Here is a 20,305-nt window from a genome sequence, read left to right on the forward strand (position 1 = left end):
TATACAATATGATTTTTTTGATATAATATTCGATTAAATGTCGTTGTCGTAGAATTTAAAGCGGGCCGCCGGTTGCCGACTACTGGTATAGTGTGTACTGAAAGAATTCAGATTTGTTTGTTTAATTAATATAGTATTAAAACAATTTTGTTAATTTAACACAAGAAATCGATAATATTTTTAATATTTTTTAAAAAAATTAACTTAAATTATAAACTTGCTGTATATTTTATTATGATTGCTTCTAACAGTAATTCAAGAAAGATAATGTGTTTATTGGTGAAAATGTATGTTTTCTTGCCAATTATAAAAATATTGAGTGCTGAGTGGGTATAATATTACATATAAACAATAATGTTTATTTTAGTAACAGTAAAAAACTGTATGAGGGATACATTTTCAATTCAGAATTAAATTAAAAGTTTAAAATTAAATGTTATACCCAAAATACGTATTATAAGATGTAACAACTAATAGTTATTAGGTTAAGTTGCGTTCGGTTGTATACGACTTAAGCAATTATTATATTATTTTATAACTTTTTATTTTTAAGTTAGTATTGCTAACCTGTGGTTATAATTTATAAGCGGTAGTTATGTTTTTAGATATTTTAAATTAAGATTTTTATATTTTTATTTTAGAAACGCTGGTATTTAATTTTTAAATAACCTAGGAATATTTAAAACATAATATTATTATAATATTCATATTATTATAATACAATATTTAAATATAATATATTATGAACCTACTGCCCTACTATTTCTAGACGTTTACATGGCAATAGTAAAATTCTATTAAACCTATTAGGTACGTAAACAACATTTATTAATATGACAAATATTTAAAATTTCAAAAAAGGGGGACCCTCGTGTTTATACCCCTCACTTTGTTTTTTGGATAGCGCTGGGAGTTTTCGTGCACAGACGTCGGGACCTGGTGCACATTTCTGCACAAACGATGCACAAACGTTTGGCACCTTAAAAATTTCAATTTTCCAAAAAGCGGGTGTCTCATTTCAATGCCCCCCCCCCCACTTTGTTTTTTGGATAGCGCTGGGAGTTTTTGTGCACAAACGTCGGGACCTGGTGTACATTTCTGCACAAACGATGCACAAACGTTTGGCACATTCAAAAATCCAAATATTCAATGTGGGGGGGGCTACCGTTTCAATGGCCCCTCCATTTTGTTTTAGGGATAGAGCTTTCAGTTTTTGTGCACAAACGATTGGACTTGGTGCACATTTCTGCACAAACGATGCACAAACGTTTGACGTGGTCAGAAGTTCAAATTTCGAAAGTGGGGGCCATTGAAATGGACCTCAACGAGCGACCGTTTCTGCAGGTGACATCGAGGTGAATTCACTTAAGTTATGAAATTACAATAATTTATCACTATAGTGGATATTTAATACGTAAATCGTTTTCAGTCCCGTCAACAATAATAATGTTCAAGAGCACGCGTCCACGTCGTCAAGTTAATAATATAAAATGTAATTTATTATAATATATATATATATATTATGTACTATAGCTTTGAATTAATATGATCAACAAACCAAATATTTGACACTTAAAGTTTGAAGTTAATACTTAACATTATTATGGATAATATCCAAACTGTTTAAAATTTTAAATACATAATGTTAAATATTTTAAACAATAATTGTACATTAAAGATTTATATAGCATAATTGCTATTCAACACTAATTAGATAATGCACCTTATTTTCCGCTTTTCATACTTCAACTTGAGTTATGATTAATTATTATGGATCATATTCTTATTAATTGGTTTAAATTTAATTTAAATGCATTTTACGTGTTTAATCAGGCGTGGACTGGCTGGAAATTAAGATGCTGGGATGCTACTGCAGCATCGATTACCCTACAATATATTTGCCTAATATATTATATTATATATTTAAAGACACTAGAGTCTAGACACCTAATGAACAGCAGATCGTTACCAACTTACGATTATTAGTAATCTAATATTGTACAATTTTATTGAAAGTTTGTTGTAACTTATGGTATTCGTTTAAGTTTTTAACGTATATTCAATATTTAGTATTTTTTTAAAACAAAATAAAATATATTAATATTTTATAAATAACCATCTAAATGTTTTAAATTTGCCCCAAATTTTTTTGTTATTTGTCCTTTAAATTGTGTAGCATCCCGTGACCTTTTTTACCACTCTGCGTCTGTGTTTAATTATTTTTAAGCCCGACACATAGGTGTTACAACTAAAATTTGATGTACACCTATAAAAAATAAACAGACTTTTTTAAAAGAACATAAGACTATATTTGTAACAACTATGATGATTTGTTAAGAGCTAATAACAAAACTGTTGTATTGATGGTTTACTGTATTCTAAAATTCTACGACATAATAACAACAATATTTATATAATATCCATTAAATAGTATGGTATCAAACACAAAAAAATACAAGATTACGTGATTCTCAAGACACAGCATCATCACAGCAGTCTGTAAAAAGAAAACTGTTGTACAAAAATAATATATATTACAATTATTATTACACAGTAAACACCTTAGACTCCGTCGCCAAATCACTAGTCGGAGCCGAGTTCTTTGAGTTTGTCGAACGTCAACTCTCTGATTTCTTTGGCACTGAGTTCGATGTCGAAGTCTTGTTCCAGCACTTGTTTAATGTCGGTTCCCAACAACGAGTCCAAACCCAGTTCGGTCAGCGTCGACGTACCCAAAACATTATTGATGTCTTTGATACCTGCACGTACATAATATACAAAAACAAAGTATAAAAATCGATGTAAAATGTTTCAGTATAGGATAAATGAATAAATGATGATGAAAAAAACCATGGGGTGTATGTAATACCCATGTGATAGGTTAGGCATTGAAGTCTATAAAAAATAACATCATATTATTATGTGGATTTTTTTCTACTACACTCGCCTAAAACTTTGGCAACGGCGTCGATGGGCCCAACGGACACAGGCACAGCGTTGGCCATCTTCTTTTCCGCAAGAACCGAACTCGAAAGCACAGCATGTGGCTGATTCAGGTAGTTGTCAACAACGTTCAGACATGACGCGATCCTCTGAGGCAAACTACCTCCAACGATTGCGTTGTTATCGTCCAACGCGTCCAAAATCGGACCTACGTCTCCAATTGCTCCCCATTCAACGACGGTCTGAAAAAAAGGGTTTTATTTTTAAACGTTATTAGTACGAAACACCGCTATAGGACTTTTTTGTAAAAAATGGGCCAGAATTTATATTTTAAGATCGCAATTAGTACAACAGTAACGTAAACGATATAGTATTACCTATATACTATATAAATACTATTTATTTTATGTCAGCAATATCCATTATTTTTGTCAACGTACTAGCCTTTAAATATGACGTAACTGACGCGTAATGCTGTAAACACAAATATTTTGTTGGTATTTTGTTAATATTTTGTTTCCCGTAGTTTTTTACTTTTATTTGCAAAAAATAAGATTGATTACTTGCTAATGTGTATAGTATAACAATATTTCATAGTTTAAAATTACTATTTTCCTATTTGAAATTCAAGTGTGGCCTCCACATACCATGTTATTAGCTATGAATAATGTAATAATTTCAAAATGAATTGTGTTTTTATTATTTTATTTTTGTCCGTCATCACCTAACATTTTGGTCTTTGGGGCGGTTAAAATGCTGGGGTTTTAGTTTTTAGCGTGGTTTACAGTTAGACAATTGCTACTTATAAGAATTTTGGGGGGTCAAAAGTAAAACAGTTATCAGTACTTTTCAAAATAATCATTAATTTTTGCACGAAACTAATCTTAAAAAATCAATTTCCTCTTTTCTTGTATACCACTACTTTACTAGACTTTACTTTTGGTGAATATTTGAAAAAACTTTAATTATCAAAATATACAAAATATTTGTGTTTACAGCCATACTCACTTGTCTTATGCCATTATCTACGTTAAACAAACAGTAACTGCTTAAATATTATGTATTTAACTACAAAGCTTATCATTTTAAACGCATTTGTAAACTGCACGGGACGTAATATTATTGTAAACAAGTAACGCTCGTCATATGCCGGTAAAAACTGTAAAAGTCTATTACCGATGGGTATCCGGCCGCTTGTCGAGCTTCGGAGATCTTTCCCAACACTGAGTCGGTGTAACCGTGGTCGGCCTGGCCGGCTGTACCGTGACCAGACGTTGCCGAGGACCAGACGAAGAAGTGTTTGAGTTTTGGACACAGTTTTCGGGAAACTGTGTCGAGATTGATGACGGACGTGGCTTTCTGGTCGAACGCTGAGCGGAAATCGTCCGCGGTCAAATCTGAAGCTGAGACGTTGTGTAACACACCTTCCAGATGGATTATTCCCGCGACCTGTCCCAATTGGTTGGATTCTTTCAGCAGCTTTTCGGTTTCTTCTGGTTTAGTCGTATCGTATTCAACGACGTTGACCTCGATGTTCTTTTGTTTCCACCTCCGCATGAACAACGATTGGAAACCGGTACGGACTCCCCCGCTAGACACCAATACTAATTTTTTCGCACCTCTGGTCACCAAAAAGTTGGCCATTTGTAGACCAAAGTCGTTAAGACCGCCTAAAATAAATGGAAAATTAAAGAAAAATCGTTGGTAACCAACAAAATTGTAATTCAAATAAAAAGTTCAAACACAATGGTTTTGTAAGAAAGTATACTTCGATATTTTTTTACATACATATAGGTAAGTTAGAATTTTTTTTTTAATTTAAATCCATACGCACCGATTACGACGTATGTCTGTTCTGGATCGACAAATGTTTTCCGTACTGCCAATACTTTTTTGGACACCGGAACGACTAGTTTTTTCGATTCTTCATCACGAATTTTTAATACAATTTTACCAAAATAGTTGAAATTTACGGTCTTACTACGTATGTAAAACGATAAAAGTTAGAAAAAAATTTTAAAAAAAGAAAGTTCAAACGTATTGCTTACTCAAATGCTTCTAATAAGCTCTCGTCAGTAGAGTAGACCGTCGCGGGCAACGGCTGTACTTCACCGGTTTTGATTCCATTCGCTATGAGTTTGTAGAGCTCCTGTTTATCGGTTAGAGAATATTTGCCGTGGAACAGACTTTTCAAGTTCATTTTTACTATGGTAATGTTCTTCAGGTTCCCGGTAACACCTGATTCGTGGTCACACATTTTAATCAATTAAACTTGTATCAGGTATAGTATAGTTGTTGTAATATTATGAATAGTTAGGTTTACTTACCAATGGATTCGATTGCTTGCTTTTGTTTTTCGAACTCTACGATACGTCCACTTTCCGCCACAGTGTGAATGAAACTCTGTAATTTAAATGGAGTGGACTCGAGCGTGTTGAAGATCAAATTCACACCATTTCCGTTGGTCTTCTCTAGAATCTCTTGTTCAGCGAACTTGCTGTTGACGACATTTTCATTGGAGATCTAAAACCCGGCATGTCTTACGTTTAAAATCTAAAATGTGCAATCTGTCCATATAATATTAATAATTTTACGACGAACCTTCGGGTACATTGTTTGTAGGTATTTTCTTTGCGATTCGTTCTCCACTCCAACGTATACTTTTACGTCGCTGTCTTGTAAGATGTTGAGGGCAGCTAAAACCGTGTAATTTGTACCAGAGTTAAGGTAAACCGATTCGTTTGGTTGGAGTTTACCACGTAAAAACAGTCCGTAATAAGCCTAAAATTAAATAATATCTTATTAATTTAAAGTTAAGTTATTAGGCTAGTGAAGTTATTTTAAAACCAAATTGAGAAAGTGTATTAACACTATAGGTATTAACAATAAGTATTGTTTGAGTATACATGTGAAAAATTATTTTAATGAATGAATCGTTCACTAATTTTTGAGAAGTGTTTTGGATTACTGATGGTTTGTGCTTGACAAACATATAATTCAATTTTAATCCATAAAACGTGTACATATTATCTATACAGTATACACATATGTAGTCCTACTAGAATTTACTGAGTAAACATAATATAATAATATAATATTGACTATCTATATATATTTTAATGACTTACCAAAACATACGCAACGGAAACTGTGGACGCTTGTTCGAGGGTCCACTTGTCAGGTACTTCCCACAGGGTTGAACTGTCGGCTAACACGTGCGTGGCGAGGGCGCTGCCGGACACCAGTCCAAACACCCTTTGTCCCTTTGCGTTGCGTCCGGCAAATTCTCTTCCCAAAAATGCACCCTGGTCGGCAGTGTCCGTGTTGAAGAATGGCAACCATGAGCGCTCAGCAAACAGTACGTCCATGTGATTCAGCGGCGCATAGTATACGGTGCACAGCTCTCGTCCTGGATAGTCTTCAGGTCTGCGGAAAAAATTATGGTTATAGGTCGAAGAAAAAAAACCCGATCGATTTCTCCGTGTTGTACGAAAAAAAAATATTATTATTATTTGGTTACTTGTAATATTGCAGACGGCCTTCGATCCAGCTCAGCGTCGACAGGTCTCCAACCTTTCTAGTAGATATATACGCGAATTCTTTAGGCACAACCGTGTTGTCGGAATCGTCTCCCAACTGGAAATGTCGGTTGCTACCCCAGACTCCGTCGCGATAAACATTGATCAGCAGATCTTTTTTCAATTGCTTCTGATAGAAATCGGAAGTCAACGAAAATTTCGGTGCTTTCGGGTCTTCGATGAACAAACATCTGAATATTTACGAAACATAAAAAAATATTTACATAATATGTAAAAATTAATTGTAAGTAATTATTATTTGATTATATATAATAAGTAGTCACCTCAACGCGTTTCCGTTTTGTTCTAATCGAATACAATTTACAAAACCTAAAATTCCGGAGTACTCGACACCTTGGCTAACTAAGAGCACTTGTTTAATTTCTTGTTCTGCCCGTTGGAGAGCAGATTTGAACGGTTCGATCCAAGCAAAGTCATTCCCTGTGCAGTTCACCACGATGGGCGCGGCAGAGCAGTTCACATTCTAAACAATCAAATCCCATATAATATTATTTTTTCAAGTCCGTCGCCTGTTTGATGTAGAAAATAAGATATTCGTTTACCTTTCGGAGGAGAACGAATGTTTTATTGTCTTTCGATCTTAAATTGGCCACCAATTCCAATCCTGTCGAGTTAAGTTGTTGTTCCGTTGGTTTTTTGCTTTCGACAAACAGTACACAACCGCCAACTTTTAAACTGTCAGCAGCGTTTTTCGCCAAAACCACGTTACTTAGTTGGTCGGCGACTATTACCAAATGACAGTTAGAATCGATCGGTTCCGGTCTGTACACATCCTTGTCCACAGCTCGAACACCGAATTCATCGAGTTGTTCCGTAACAAGGGCTGGCTGGTCGGTAAACACTGTTACTTCCACCTATCAAAACATTGAATAATAATTTTTTTTCTCATACTCAATTAATATACTCATACGCTCGGCATTGGCTCGGTGTTTATCACATCGATGACGGATTTCGCGTACAGCGATTCCGGATTTCTCCCAGTTCCTACCTCGGCCACTTTCAGCTTGAAAGCGCCTCCGCTGTTTTCGAAAGCTAATTGAACACATGTGTCCAGAGCGTATATTGTCGGCTGAAACCAACGGTGACGTATTGAAATATGATTATAATAATATAACATAATATGGTATTAAAATTAGTTTCCGTTGCATTTTTACACAGTTTTAAACAAAACTATTGATTTTTTTCTTGAATTTCAGGCATGTCGAAATCATCCTACGAAAGATACCTACTTGATTTAATCATGTGTCATATCAAAGTGAGATAAGATGGTGGCTTCGAGATTTTTTGGTAATAATCGATTTAATAATATTAAATAATCGACTTTTTATAGTTTATAGCGATATCATGTTTAGATTAGCCGCAAGAACATTTGCCTCGGTATTTTTGGAACAAACCTCGTAAAATACAGTCAAGTCTCGATAACTCGAATATCAAAAAGGATAAATATTAATTTGGTCAACTTTTCGAGTTATATACTTCATATTATATAGCTTATAAACACTTAAAGGTTCAAGAAAACAGTTTGAATTATGGTTTTCGAGTTCTCGAGATCTGAGTTTTCGTTATTTATTCGGACTTGATTTAAGTTGTTATCATTTGTTGTATTGTTTACATCTAGCAGACATTCATGTAATAATCATAATATAAGATCTATTGCTATAGTAGTTACTAGTTGATAATAATATTAATTTATAAAAGTTCATAATATTAATTGCTAATTGTTATAAATGTTAGGATAATTAAAACTATTAAAAGTGTTAGGGTCATAGAAAAAATAAAATTTAATAAAATATTTAATAATTAGTTGGACGTTACATGCTAAGAAAGTTTACTATATTATGTATAAAAACTATATTTTTAACCTTAATAATTTGTTCACCATATTTCTATGTACAAATTTCAGTGTACAAGCTACTATAATAATGTTTAAGATATAAAAATGTATCATGTTTAGTAATATTGTTATGACTTACACTATTTTCCCACATAGAGTTTATATACATTAGGCAGTAGGTAGGTACATAATATTGTATTACAATAGCTAATATATTTTATTATTTACCGTATCAGAAACGTATGGTTGGAAAGTGTAAAACTCTAAATTAGGATCTTTTTGACCTTTATTTCTTATTGGAACCTCTTCTAATTTTAATCCACTGACTTCAACGCTTCCGGCCTTAATTACATCAACGTATTTATAATAAATAGCTGGGATGACTATAATATTACACATAAATAGGTATTAAAAAAAAACAAAATTGTAATATTTTTCTCTGAAAAACTTAATTATTTATAAGGTTATTACCATTTTGTTTTTGTTCTATCGTAGGATCGATGACTACTTTTTTTACGAATTTCGGAGTATACAAATTATAATTATCCAATTGCAACACCGGTATTTGAAATAGATTTTCTAAAAATGCTAACCAATTTCCATCGAAATTGACATGGTATCCTATATAAAAACAATACATTTATTTATAATAACATTTCGCAAGTGAAATTCAAAACCAAATCATTTGATTTTATATATGATTTTAATTAGTCAGTATAATATTATAATATTATATTATAGTATATTAAAGTAAGACACAATTTAGATTTTTAAGATAAAACAAATTAATTTAGTGATTAGATAGTTTACCTGTGTGATCAATTTTTTGGATCCCTCGGAATGGACCATTGTAATCGTAACCTTTCAAACGCAATTCTTTATAAACGTCTGTCGAATCTAACGGTAAGTATTGAGGATTTTTGTTTTTGGGCGTCGCCAACTTCAAGAACTCCTTTTCAATCGTAGTCGAAGTGCTAATTTGACCAGAAGCCACAATCGTATGGGATTCTTTGAGTTCAAATTCTCCAGACGATAGTACGTTCAAAACAAACTTAACAACTCCTAAATAAAATAGAAAATATTGATACGTAAGAGTCTAACGGTTAGACAGTTCAAAATGATTAATTTTTCATTTCTTTACCATGTTCTGGGATGACCGTCTTCCTTAAGAATTCCACATTCTTGAACACAACTGCCAGTTCATTTGGCTCTTGACGTAATAACTCAGCAAAACCTTGCCAAACTAATGACTGAAAATAAAATTTTATTTTATTTTTAAACAAAAGTTTAGTGTTCTCTTTCACTGATTCTGTGTACGTGTTTTTTTTTTAAAATATAAATTATGTTTGAACCTTGTATTATAGTTAAACTGGAGATATAAATTATTAACAATAATACTTAAATATTTTTAAAGATACTATTGGTATCAATTGGAAAAATTTTACCATAAAAATCGTATTAATAATTTTAAAATCAACACGTTCTAAAATATTGCATTACTTATCCCACCCGCAGTTCAGAATTGACATAAATGCTTCTCCTATGCATCTTCTCATGTTTTAATTTTTGACTTCATAAGGTATTGATATACATTTGAATAATGAACAATAACCAACTTTTAGTTAGGTGATAGTTAATTTTATTTTAAATATATAAATTGGTTAAGCTACCGTGTTAACGACTTAGCATGGTAAAATTGTTTTTTAAATTTTTTTTTACTGAACTGATTAACTGCACCAATTTTTGTATTTTATCCATCTTAACGTTATGATATGTGTATAAAAAATGTATTGTGAAAATCTAATCTAAAATACCTTTCACATGATGTATCTATAATTTTCTCCTATTATGTATATAGGCGTGGTTATTGGTATGACAAAAAAAGTTATTGCGTTTTTAATATATTGATTATCAATTAAACTCTGCCAAGTTCCAACTCACAATACATTATACGGACATAATCACCCCTTGCACAGAATGCTTCGTAATCTTAACAATCTTAATTTTGATTTTAATAAGTAATTAAATAATATCATTGTTATAAATATGCTATATCATAGATTTATATTACTAAATTAAGGTATTACCATTTAGTTAATATTATGTTGTGTTTTTCCATATGTTCTAATTTTGTGTGTATTTGTATTATTATATTATTGTTATATCTATTAAATTTAAACTTAATCTGTTAATTTAAAATTGTCGTTTGGCGTTTATATATTATAAATAAATCAATAAATAAATAAACTCACCAGGTAACCAGCGTAAGGTAAAATGAATAAGTCGTCTATTCTATTGTTTTTCAAAAAGCTGAAATTATTGGAATTTACATCTACGTTTAATTCGATTTCGCCGGCTTTAGAAGATGGCTGTAATATGATTAAACACATTTTAATGATTTTAGTCACAGATATTATTTTCATGGAGACGAAAAAATTACCTTGCCGCAGAATGTAACTACGTTCCATTTAATAGAATGATCCCATTCGACTAATGATTGGATCATCGGGGTACGTGCGGACACGGGGAATTGTACTGGTGGATGTAGGTGTTCAATTTGGGGCTGAAGGCCGGCATTAAACAAGCTATAACACGAATACAATTATTAATGAGCACGACAATATGTTTCACAGTAATAGGTATATATTTTGATTTACGTACTCTCCGACGCTCAACAAAAGCTGTTTATATATATCGTTCGAATTTTTGATGAGGTTTACGTGTTTGGCGTTAGAGTTTAAGTTACTTGCAATGTAGTCTTGCGCTCGCGTTTGGGCGAGGATTTGAACGTAAATTGCTTTTTCGGGGCACTTCGCCAACGAGTCCTAAAAACGATTTAAATCCACCATTAACAAAATCATATGACCTAATATTGTTAAGATTTAAATAATTGCACTCATACTTGAAGTGATAACTGAGTGGATAAACTATTGACAAAGTATGTCGATGACACCAGTTGATTTCCTAATGACTGCGAAGCGCTAATCCATCGAGAAGAAATGGACTTTGGTTTAGTGATGACCTGAAGTATAATAAAAAAAATAAACAATGTATAGGTACTACAGAAGAACAAATGATTTTATCGAATGGTGTTTTTACCATGGACCTTATATTAGTATAAGGTTTATGGTTTTTACCAATGTATTTTAGTAATACTAAAATAATTGTAGGTTACAAATTAAAAATAAAAATTCAACTATAATTAAAGTATAATATACAGAGTGATTTATCATGTATGCTCACCTCCATTTTTTGATTATTAAAAAAATTTATTAAAATTAGGATTTTTGTAATTTTTAAATACACGTCTCAAAGACCATATTATTTTCATGGAGTGTCCTATGACAATACAAACCTCTGTTATTCAAATAAGAACACCCATTTTGTACCCATTTTGAGTTACTATGAATTTGATATAGGTATGAATACTCACGGATTGTAAAGCGGATAGCAATTGTTTGGACACTTTTGATACGTTTTGGGATGATAATACGGGTCCTAGAGATAGAAAACAAAAATATTAGTATTGATTTTAGGTATTTGTCGATGACTTGAATTGCTTACCATTTTGACTTGGAGTGATTTTTGCTTCAGCCAATACACTACCAATAGCGTAGGCCGACAAAACAGCTTCATCTGCTGTCAAAACACCCTCCGCGAATGCAGCTGCTAGTTCACTGAACGATTCTCCGACAATGTAATCTGGCGTTATTTCAAGTTTTGCTAGGACGTTCAAGAGAGCAACCTAAAATCATGAGGAATTAAAATAAAAACATTTTAATGTTTCCAAATTGGTGTAGCATTATTAAAAACGTACTTGAACAACGGTCGTGGCCACGACGGACAAATATGGATCACTTATCGATATGGCATCTGTATTTCTCAGCACTGAACGTAGATTGAACCCTTTTTGTTTCAACAAATTCGCACTCTGCGTGATGGACTTATTGAACACGTGCAAACGTTTTAATTGGTTACCCACATCAGACCAGTTGGTCTCCGCACCGGGTAAAACAAAAACGACTGGTTTCTTTTGGCCGTCAAACTCCTAAAACGCGTAAAATATGTTTAAATAATACAAATGACTAATAATCTTCCACCAGTCTTTCGTTATCTCACAGCGATCTGACGGTTCTTGTCATACATTCCGTTAAACAGAATATAACCTCTGTATTTGTGGCCAAATATGTGTTCGCTGTGGACTCCATACAACAAGGCGTAGAACTCTTTGTCCCTGGGCATTTGATCGATCTAATAGTAAACAAAGTATATTGAAGTGATACACAATTTCAGAATATTTCTACGAAGAAATGTAATAGTTTTATAATAGTAATTTAAAAATGAAACCTAAACATGTACATTTTCGATAGGTATAGGTATACTAAACTAGTAAAAATATCTTACATTTTAAAACGTATCCAATTTGTAATGAAAAATTCTAAATTTTGATTTCCCCCCTATTATCACTAAGTGTACAATAGCACAGTAAAAAATCAACCATAGATACAAATAATAAAATTACTCGGTTTAGCATGTAATTTATAGCACTTTCGTTTCTGGCTGAGACAGCCACCAATCTAGGTAATTGCTCTTCCAGCACTTGTAGTTCTTTCTTCTTCTGGGTGTACGACTTCATCAGACAATGTCCATTGGCACCACCCACGCCAAAAGAGTTGACTGCAACAATACCACCGTTCCATGGAACGACGTTTTCCACGACCTTTATAATAATGACGAAAAAATAAAAGTTGAACGATCGCCGCTTCGATAGATAACACGCGTCGGTTGACGTAGTGATTTGTACTAACAGTCAATCTCCCGTCTACCAGGGCCGGGATGTCCGGGTTCGGTATGTTGTAATGCAAGTTGGGTGGCAAAAGTCTACACTCCATGGCTACGAGGACTTTTATGACAGCGGACAGGGCGGAAGCCGGTTCGCCGTGACCCATGTTCGACTTGAGAGCGCCGATGAGAAGTGGAGATGTCCTCCCTTTGCAGAACACTTCGACGATTGCGCCAACTTCTTGACGGTCACCCACCTGAAAAATCACATTACACGTTGCGATCAATCGTTTAAAATAAATATTATTATTATGCGATAAAGGGACATGCTCGTCTTTTGATTGTATAATATGTTTTTTATGTAATTTATCGACACGATCGTAATAATATTTATAATAAATGTGTTAACAATTGTTACAAACAAATAAAATAATAATTATAATTTATTTTGTTTAATCAACGGTCAAATGTCCAATATGCAATATAATTATTGGATAACAGGGTTAATAATAATAACGGTAATAATTTTTGAATAAAACTTTTGTCAAGTCAACATATTATTGAAGAAATTAAAAATTAATAATTTCGTAACTCTATAACAGGGTTATATTATGCGGTGAAAAGAGGGTTTGAATAATATCTGATTTACAATTTTTGTTCGATACACAATTATTGAATTATTGTGACCCTGCTAGATCCTTAACATTATTTTTGAAATGAGTATATGTTCTATGGGTATATGATATTATTTTATTATACTTTTTAGAGGAAAAAACTCACTTTAGTAGCGGATCCATGAGCTTCCATGAAAGCCAGATCAGTCGATTTAACGCCAACCTCGTCTTGGACCTGTCGAAACAGAGAAATTTGCATTTCTTGAGAAGGGAACGTGATTCCCTCGTCTTTGTAACCGTCAGCGTTACTTCCCGTATTCAATAAACCCGCGTAGATGCGTTTCGCTGGTTTGGCTTTTTGTAACAACACGGCGACAATGCCCTCTGACCGCACGTATCCATCGCCTATTCACATCACGTATGTTTTAATAAATTTGATTTAGTTTTCGATTGATAAAACATCATAATCGTGTATTTACGATTTCGTCTCCCGTATTTAGTCTCCTATATTGAAACTTAAAAATATATTATGGAATTGAGATACGACTACAAAGGGATTATATTTAATTTGTAATACATAATTAATTAAAAAGCTGACAAGTGGGTACCCCTGTGTTTTACATTTGTAGGTGTCGAGTGTTCCTCGTCATTGAGGTAATGCAGTAATCTATAACATTCGGCCCGCGGGCCACATGCAGCCGGTGAAACCTTTCGATGTAGCCCGCAATAGTTCAACAAATTTGTAATATTTACAAATATATAAAAATGTATGTAAATTTATAAAAAAAATGGCATTATGTGATTTATAACCATTGGTGTTAAATGTAGGCTTAGTGTAATTAGTATGTGTGCTATGTGCATGACTCAGAGATCGTTATATCTATACATAAATTATAAATTGTATAGACATAAGAAAACAAAAGAAAAAAAGGTCTACGTCAATGTTTTGCCTGCCAACCTTTGATGTATAAATATATGGCCCTCTGGTAATTTGAGTTTGAGACCACTGCTGTAATGTGTGTGTTAAATGAGAATTCAATAATAAATCATTGCATTTGAAAAAACAATTCTGAGTTAAAATAGCCAGTTAGCCTATATAATACTAAGTATATCTACCTATACTATTGATAAAATCGTTATTCTTAGTTTAAATATCTTATTTCGTCCAAAGATCAAATTTGAACTTAATCTTCAAATTGATTGAATATCTATAAAAAGAAACTGTGAAATAGTAAATTCACGTGTGTAAATCCAATGTCAAAAACTCATAAAAAATTAATGTGACATTCCGGTTTTTTTTTTTTGTTATAGGCAAAATACTAGAAAACGTATGAGGAATTTTGTATTAAGATTTCAAATCTTACATATAGAAAGAAACATTTTTATGAATTTTTAAATACAAAATAATTTGCAAATGTTTGTGATTTTTGTAAAACTCTAACTATAAACGCTTATAAAAAAATTTTGTGAGCATGTATTTTTGATTTTTTTCAAACGGTATAATATGAACAACTTATAACGAACCTTGTATTACATTTTCAAACTTTTTAACTACGCAAATCAAATTTTATCGAAATTTAAAAAAAAAAACTAAAAAAAAGTACCAACAGCTCAAAAAGCGTCAACATATTGTGAACATTTTATCATATACCTACAGAAAATGGTGATAAAAATATTTAGTAAACACTTCAAGTGTGTGTGCGTGTGTGTGCACATATTACTATGTCATACCTTCAGCGTCAAACGATCGGCACTTTCCACCGGGCGACAACATGTTCAGGTTTTGGAACATGAGCGATACGGTCGGGTTCAACACCAGATCGACGCCGGCCACGATACAGTTTTCGCAAACGCCATCTTGGATGAGTTTGAAGCCATGGTGGAGCGCAATCAAACTGGTAGAAGAAGCCGTGTCGATGGAGTAGCTTGGTCCTGAAATTTGAACAATGAATTACAATATTTCCCGATCGGCTAACTGGTGGTAATAGTAGCCAGTAGGTGAGCGGTAAACAGACGACTATTATTTTTTTACTCACCCTTTAGGTCGAAGTAGTGGGACACACGGTTAGCACTCATCGTTCTCGAAGTGCCTATAAATTCATAACCATTAACAATCTCTGGGTCTTTGGACCACCAATCGCACGTTTCACTGGATGACAGAGCCACAACCACACCGGTTCGGGTGCCCTTCAAAGCCATCGGATGAAGCCCTAAAAAATTAAAATTTATGTTTGTGAGCATTTTTTTATTTAATATAAAATTTATATTAAATAAAACAATTAAATTATTTAATATAACTTTCTGTAGGACAATATTGTTATATATTTACGAAACATTGTAACTCTTATTTCAAATATTACAAACATTATTGAAACCTTTTTTTATAAAATTATATCTCCTAAATTGTTAAAAATAAATTGAATTGATTTATATTTATAATATTAGTTTGTAAGCAATACATTTCATCTTTCCTAAATAATTTATACTATCAATTTACGTTTAAACTAATTAACTTTCTAATAAAAAAACGTTTTATCTAGTTTTGTTATGTAAAGCTAATTTATACATTTTTTTTTTTTACTGCGTCTTTATACTACTATAGTAGGGACATCGATTAAACCGCTTACTACGCTTATATAATAATATTAATCAGATTAGTTGATATATACTATATAAAATGATTCTTTCATCATGAACCAGGTAATATCCACGAGAATACTAAATACTAATTAATCATCATTAGGTAAAATGTCTAATAACTATCATTTACACTTTTATAATTTTATTCTTCGACATGACTAAGTAAAAATATGCATTAAGTTAATTTGTAATAATAAATGAAAAAAAAATATAAGTTATTAATGATTTTGCTTTAGAGTAACCTAGTTAACTACTTTATAGTTTATATGCTCGTAGAATATTTTTACACATATAATTCTTTTAAGTGTCTGTTGTAATCATGTGAACTTCTGAACGACTTGACCGTTTTCAATAAAAGTTAAATTCCTCGAGCCTTAGGGAGTCTTTGTCAGTAGGGTTATCTATATCTAAATTACATAACGCATATTATGCAACTAACATTTTTAGTTAACACTTTAATTTTGCACACATATGGGATATTTGAACATAAAATAACTATAAAAAAACTGTGTTTTAACTTAAAAGAAAAACTTATGAGAAATTTTGTATTAAATTTTCAAATCTTTGATTTAAAAAGAAAATTTTTTATGAATATTTAACCCAAAATAATTTTCTCATTTTCGTAATTTTTACGCATTTTGTCAAAATTTGAACTTTATATGCGTTGTAACAATATATTAAGAGCCTTATTGTATTTAATTTTTCAAGCTTTTTGACCAAACGAATAAAATTTTATTAACATTTATAGAAACGAAAACTAAAAAAATTGTAAATTTAGTGTCCGTAAACAGCTCAAAACAAATGTAAATATTTTGAAAATTTTAATGTGTATAGAAAATGCTAATTTTAATATTCAGTGAAAATTACATGTATCTACGGTCATTTGTTTTAGAGTTACACTAAAAAACAATACCGATTTTTGCGTAAAATGTCCCGTTTTTCTTTAATTTTTTTCCTGCACTTTTGAGAACTATTAGGAATTTTAAACTTTGACCTCCTTAAGACCCGAATGAATCAACTAGATTTACTTTCTCATCGATAAAGATACTATTGAAAAAAATTAAAGCAGTTTTACTTCCCCAAACGATGATGGCAGATACAAAAAAAAAAACACTCATCATTGTCAAATCAATACATTCATCGCTCCGCTCAGAATCAAAAATTTATATTTGTTAAATTATTAATTAAGATATTTATAGTTTAAATTTTTTAATGATCATGTAAAGTAAAATAGGTGTATACACTATACACATTACGATAAAAGTTCAAAAAAATTGTTTAGTACAATATTTAGGAAATTAGAAAGAACGGTCACTCTTTATGTGTCCTATACATACCAATTTTAAAAAAAAAACCTTAGCACACTAATCGATATATTTTTTCCTCTACAAAGAAAATCTATAAATCATAAATAGTATGTTATTGTCAATAAGTAATACCATGACAACAAAAACCTTACGAAAAATCGGTCAGAAACCAAATATCTTATGTAGGTATCCAGGCATCCAGCCCAAAACCATATTATGTACCTAATTATGTTAAAAAAGTAGATTAACTTTTTTTAAACTGAGTTAAGTTAGGTAGGTAATATTTTTAGATATTAACTTTTAATTTATCCATCTTGTGTTCTCTTAACTTAACTCAGCATAATACAATTTTTATATTTTAACCTTTTAAAAATATTTAATATTGTTAATGACTTAAAAAATAAAAAATATTGTATTATATAAAAACTAATCCAACCTGCGTCGACAATTGCTTCGTAAACAACTTCCAACAACATTCTCTGTTGCGGGTCACTACGTTCAGCCAAAGCAGGAGAGTAGCCGAAAAATTCAGCGTCGAATTGGGTAATGTCCTTCATTTTTCCAGTCCTCATAATGGCGCCATACAGACCTAGACAATAATATATAAAACTCTTACCGGAATCGTCATACAAAATTATGCATGCTTTTACTAAAAAAAAAGTGGTCGAATCAATTTTTATCATACGATAAAGTTTTAAAGAACTCATAACCTATTTATCTATAATAATAGACGTTTTTCCTAAAATCTAAATAGATTTTTAATTAAATGTTATTATCTGAAAAAAGATTTATGCACTGGTTTCCATTTGATCAAATAACCACGCTTTGAACGATATAACTGCATATGTTGGAAAATAAATATTGTGCAATTTAAAAAAATTATATGAAAAGTTCTAAGCTCGACGCTGTTATAAATTTAATTTTTGTTTAACAACATTTATATTTGTTGTGTATGCGTTATTGAATCGAAGTGAACTCGCTTGTGTCCATCATTGATTTTATGTGTGGTTATTAAAGCAGTTCTTAAGCTTGCAGTCATATAATATTATAGGTAAATAATGTTAAACCATACAAATTTAGGTATACGTATACCAAAATTAAAAAAATATCTAACGACTAAGATGGAGACCATATTATTATAATAATATAATAAATGATTCATCCATATAGGACGGTTCGTTGCTAAATTAATATAGTTTATCGTTACTATAATATTACAGTCAGCTCGTCGTTGACCACACTGTAATGTTTGACTCCACATTGCGTGTCGTTTAAAATAAAATAATTATAATATTATATTTAATTGTTAAATTTACTGTAAATAAATACAACTTTGCAAGTGAAACACCGTATAGCTTACCGGTTGGCCATCTCCTGGGTTCCCCGTTGACCATGTCCTCGCCAGCGTACAGCTTCTGCCTCATCTCGTCAATACTGTCGCATTCGGGAAAGCGCCCGGAAAAACCGGATATGACGATGTCTTCGGGCTGGAAACCGAACTCGTCCGACAGCACGTCGGGCTCGACGGCGGCGGGGGCAGCCTCTGATTCGTGGGCATTCGGTGCCATCGTGGTGTCGAGAGCGAAAAACAAAACCTAGGTACTGGTATCTGGATCGCACGGAATTACCGTTATGATGTCCTGTGTATAAATGTGTGCTGTCTAGTTGGTCAGTAATATCAGTAAATGTTTTACTACTATCGCCGCCAACTTGGATGCACACAATAAGACGTTTCGGCGTTTGCCGTCATGTTTAAATACCCTGGCCCGTAGCTGTTATGGATCGTTTTTTTTCATTCTCGAAACGTTTGATTTTTTTCTTCTTGCACAAATATCGCAGTATTATGCAACTGGCGTTAGATAACTAACGTACAAATTACGGCATAAGGTTTTTTTTTATTTTATTTTATCAATCCTTTGACGAATTTTGCTCAGAATAACTACTGCGACTACAGAGGTCGTAGAGCGGACATCTTAGCTTTTATTTTTTTACAAAACGGTTAGGTAATATTATGTTTATGATAACATTATATTATAGTAACTATTATTGCAATAGATAAAACGACACCATGTATTCAGTGGTTTTAGAAAATATATACCAGGTGTTTTTCAACTAAAACACTAGATATTCCAAAAACTATTATCGTTATTGATATTATTTTTTACGTAATTTTGAGTTGTTATAAAACAACATTTTCGAAAAAATATTATATTTTTAAAAATGTCTTTTCGTTATTGTTTATTCCATTTTGTAATTTTTTTTTTTAATGAATATACATACAGTTTTAATTTCATGAGCCAAATCAGACCATTATTTTTACGTTATATACCTTGATTCTAAGTGAAGACATTCTGCCAGCCCAGAGCTGAATAGGGAATAAAAATCGGCCCAGTGGATACCGAAAATTCGGCCCAAATGATAGGCTAGTAATAAAATCCAAAAATATTTATTTTGGTTTAACACTGTTTGGTATTTTTTCCCTTTTTTTTCCTTATGGTGATTTATTTTACTAGATATTGAATTTTCACCAACAATATTGCATTAATATTATGATAGGTATTAATATTTCACTATTATAACAGTACA

The 20,305-nt window shown here is 32.0% G+C and overlaps 1 protein-coding gene across 2 annotated transcripts; it reads right to left on the bottom strand.

The window, feature by feature from the left end:
- Positions 1-2,310: 2,310 nt before the first annotated feature.
- LOC132944680 (fatty acid synthase-like) lies at positions 2,311-19,447 on the bottom strand. 2 transcript variants are annotated; one of them, XM_061014148.1, is made up of 32 exons: positions 19,080-19,447; positions 18,156-18,308; positions 15,809-15,982; positions 15,504-15,704; positions 13,939-14,177; positions 13,185-13,415; positions 12,899-13,096; positions 12,496-12,627; positions 12,194-12,424; positions 11,941-12,121; positions 11,810-11,874; positions 11,279-11,398; positions 11,038-11,201; positions 10,817-10,961; positions 10,629-10,745; positions 9,518-9,626; positions 9,187-9,438; positions 8,848-8,997; positions 8,605-8,759; positions 7,453-7,611; positions 7,085-7,396; positions 6,806-7,005; positions 6,464-6,712; positions 6,072-6,369; positions 5,545-5,724; positions 5,271-5,466; positions 4,992-5,181; positions 4,778-4,923; positions 4,120-4,613; positions 2,948-3,185; positions 2,562-2,759; positions 2,311-2,497 (listed from the first exon to the last, which is right to left on the bottom strand). In XM_061014148.1, exons 1-31 carry the CDS (start codon positions 19,285-19,287, stop codon positions 2,584-2,586), a joined length of 6,063 nt encoding a protein of 2,020 aa, XP_060870131.1. In that variant the 5' UTR covers positions 19,288-19,447; the 3' UTR covers positions 2,311-2,497; positions 2,562-2,583. The 2 variants fall into 2 exon arrangements, with proteins under 2 accessions (XP_060870131.1, XP_060870132.1); XM_061014149.1 differs by having other exon boundaries at positions 2,311-2,511.
- Positions 19,448-20,305: the final 858 nt, after the last annotated feature.

Source organism: Metopolophium dirhodum, chromosome 5 (assembly GCF_019925205.1).
Source record: "Metopolophium dirhodum isolate CAU chromosome 5, ASM1992520v1, whole genome shotgun sequence".
Classification (NCBI taxonomy): domain Eukaryota; kingdom Metazoa; phylum Arthropoda; class Insecta; order Hemiptera; family Aphididae; genus Metopolophium; species Metopolophium dirhodum.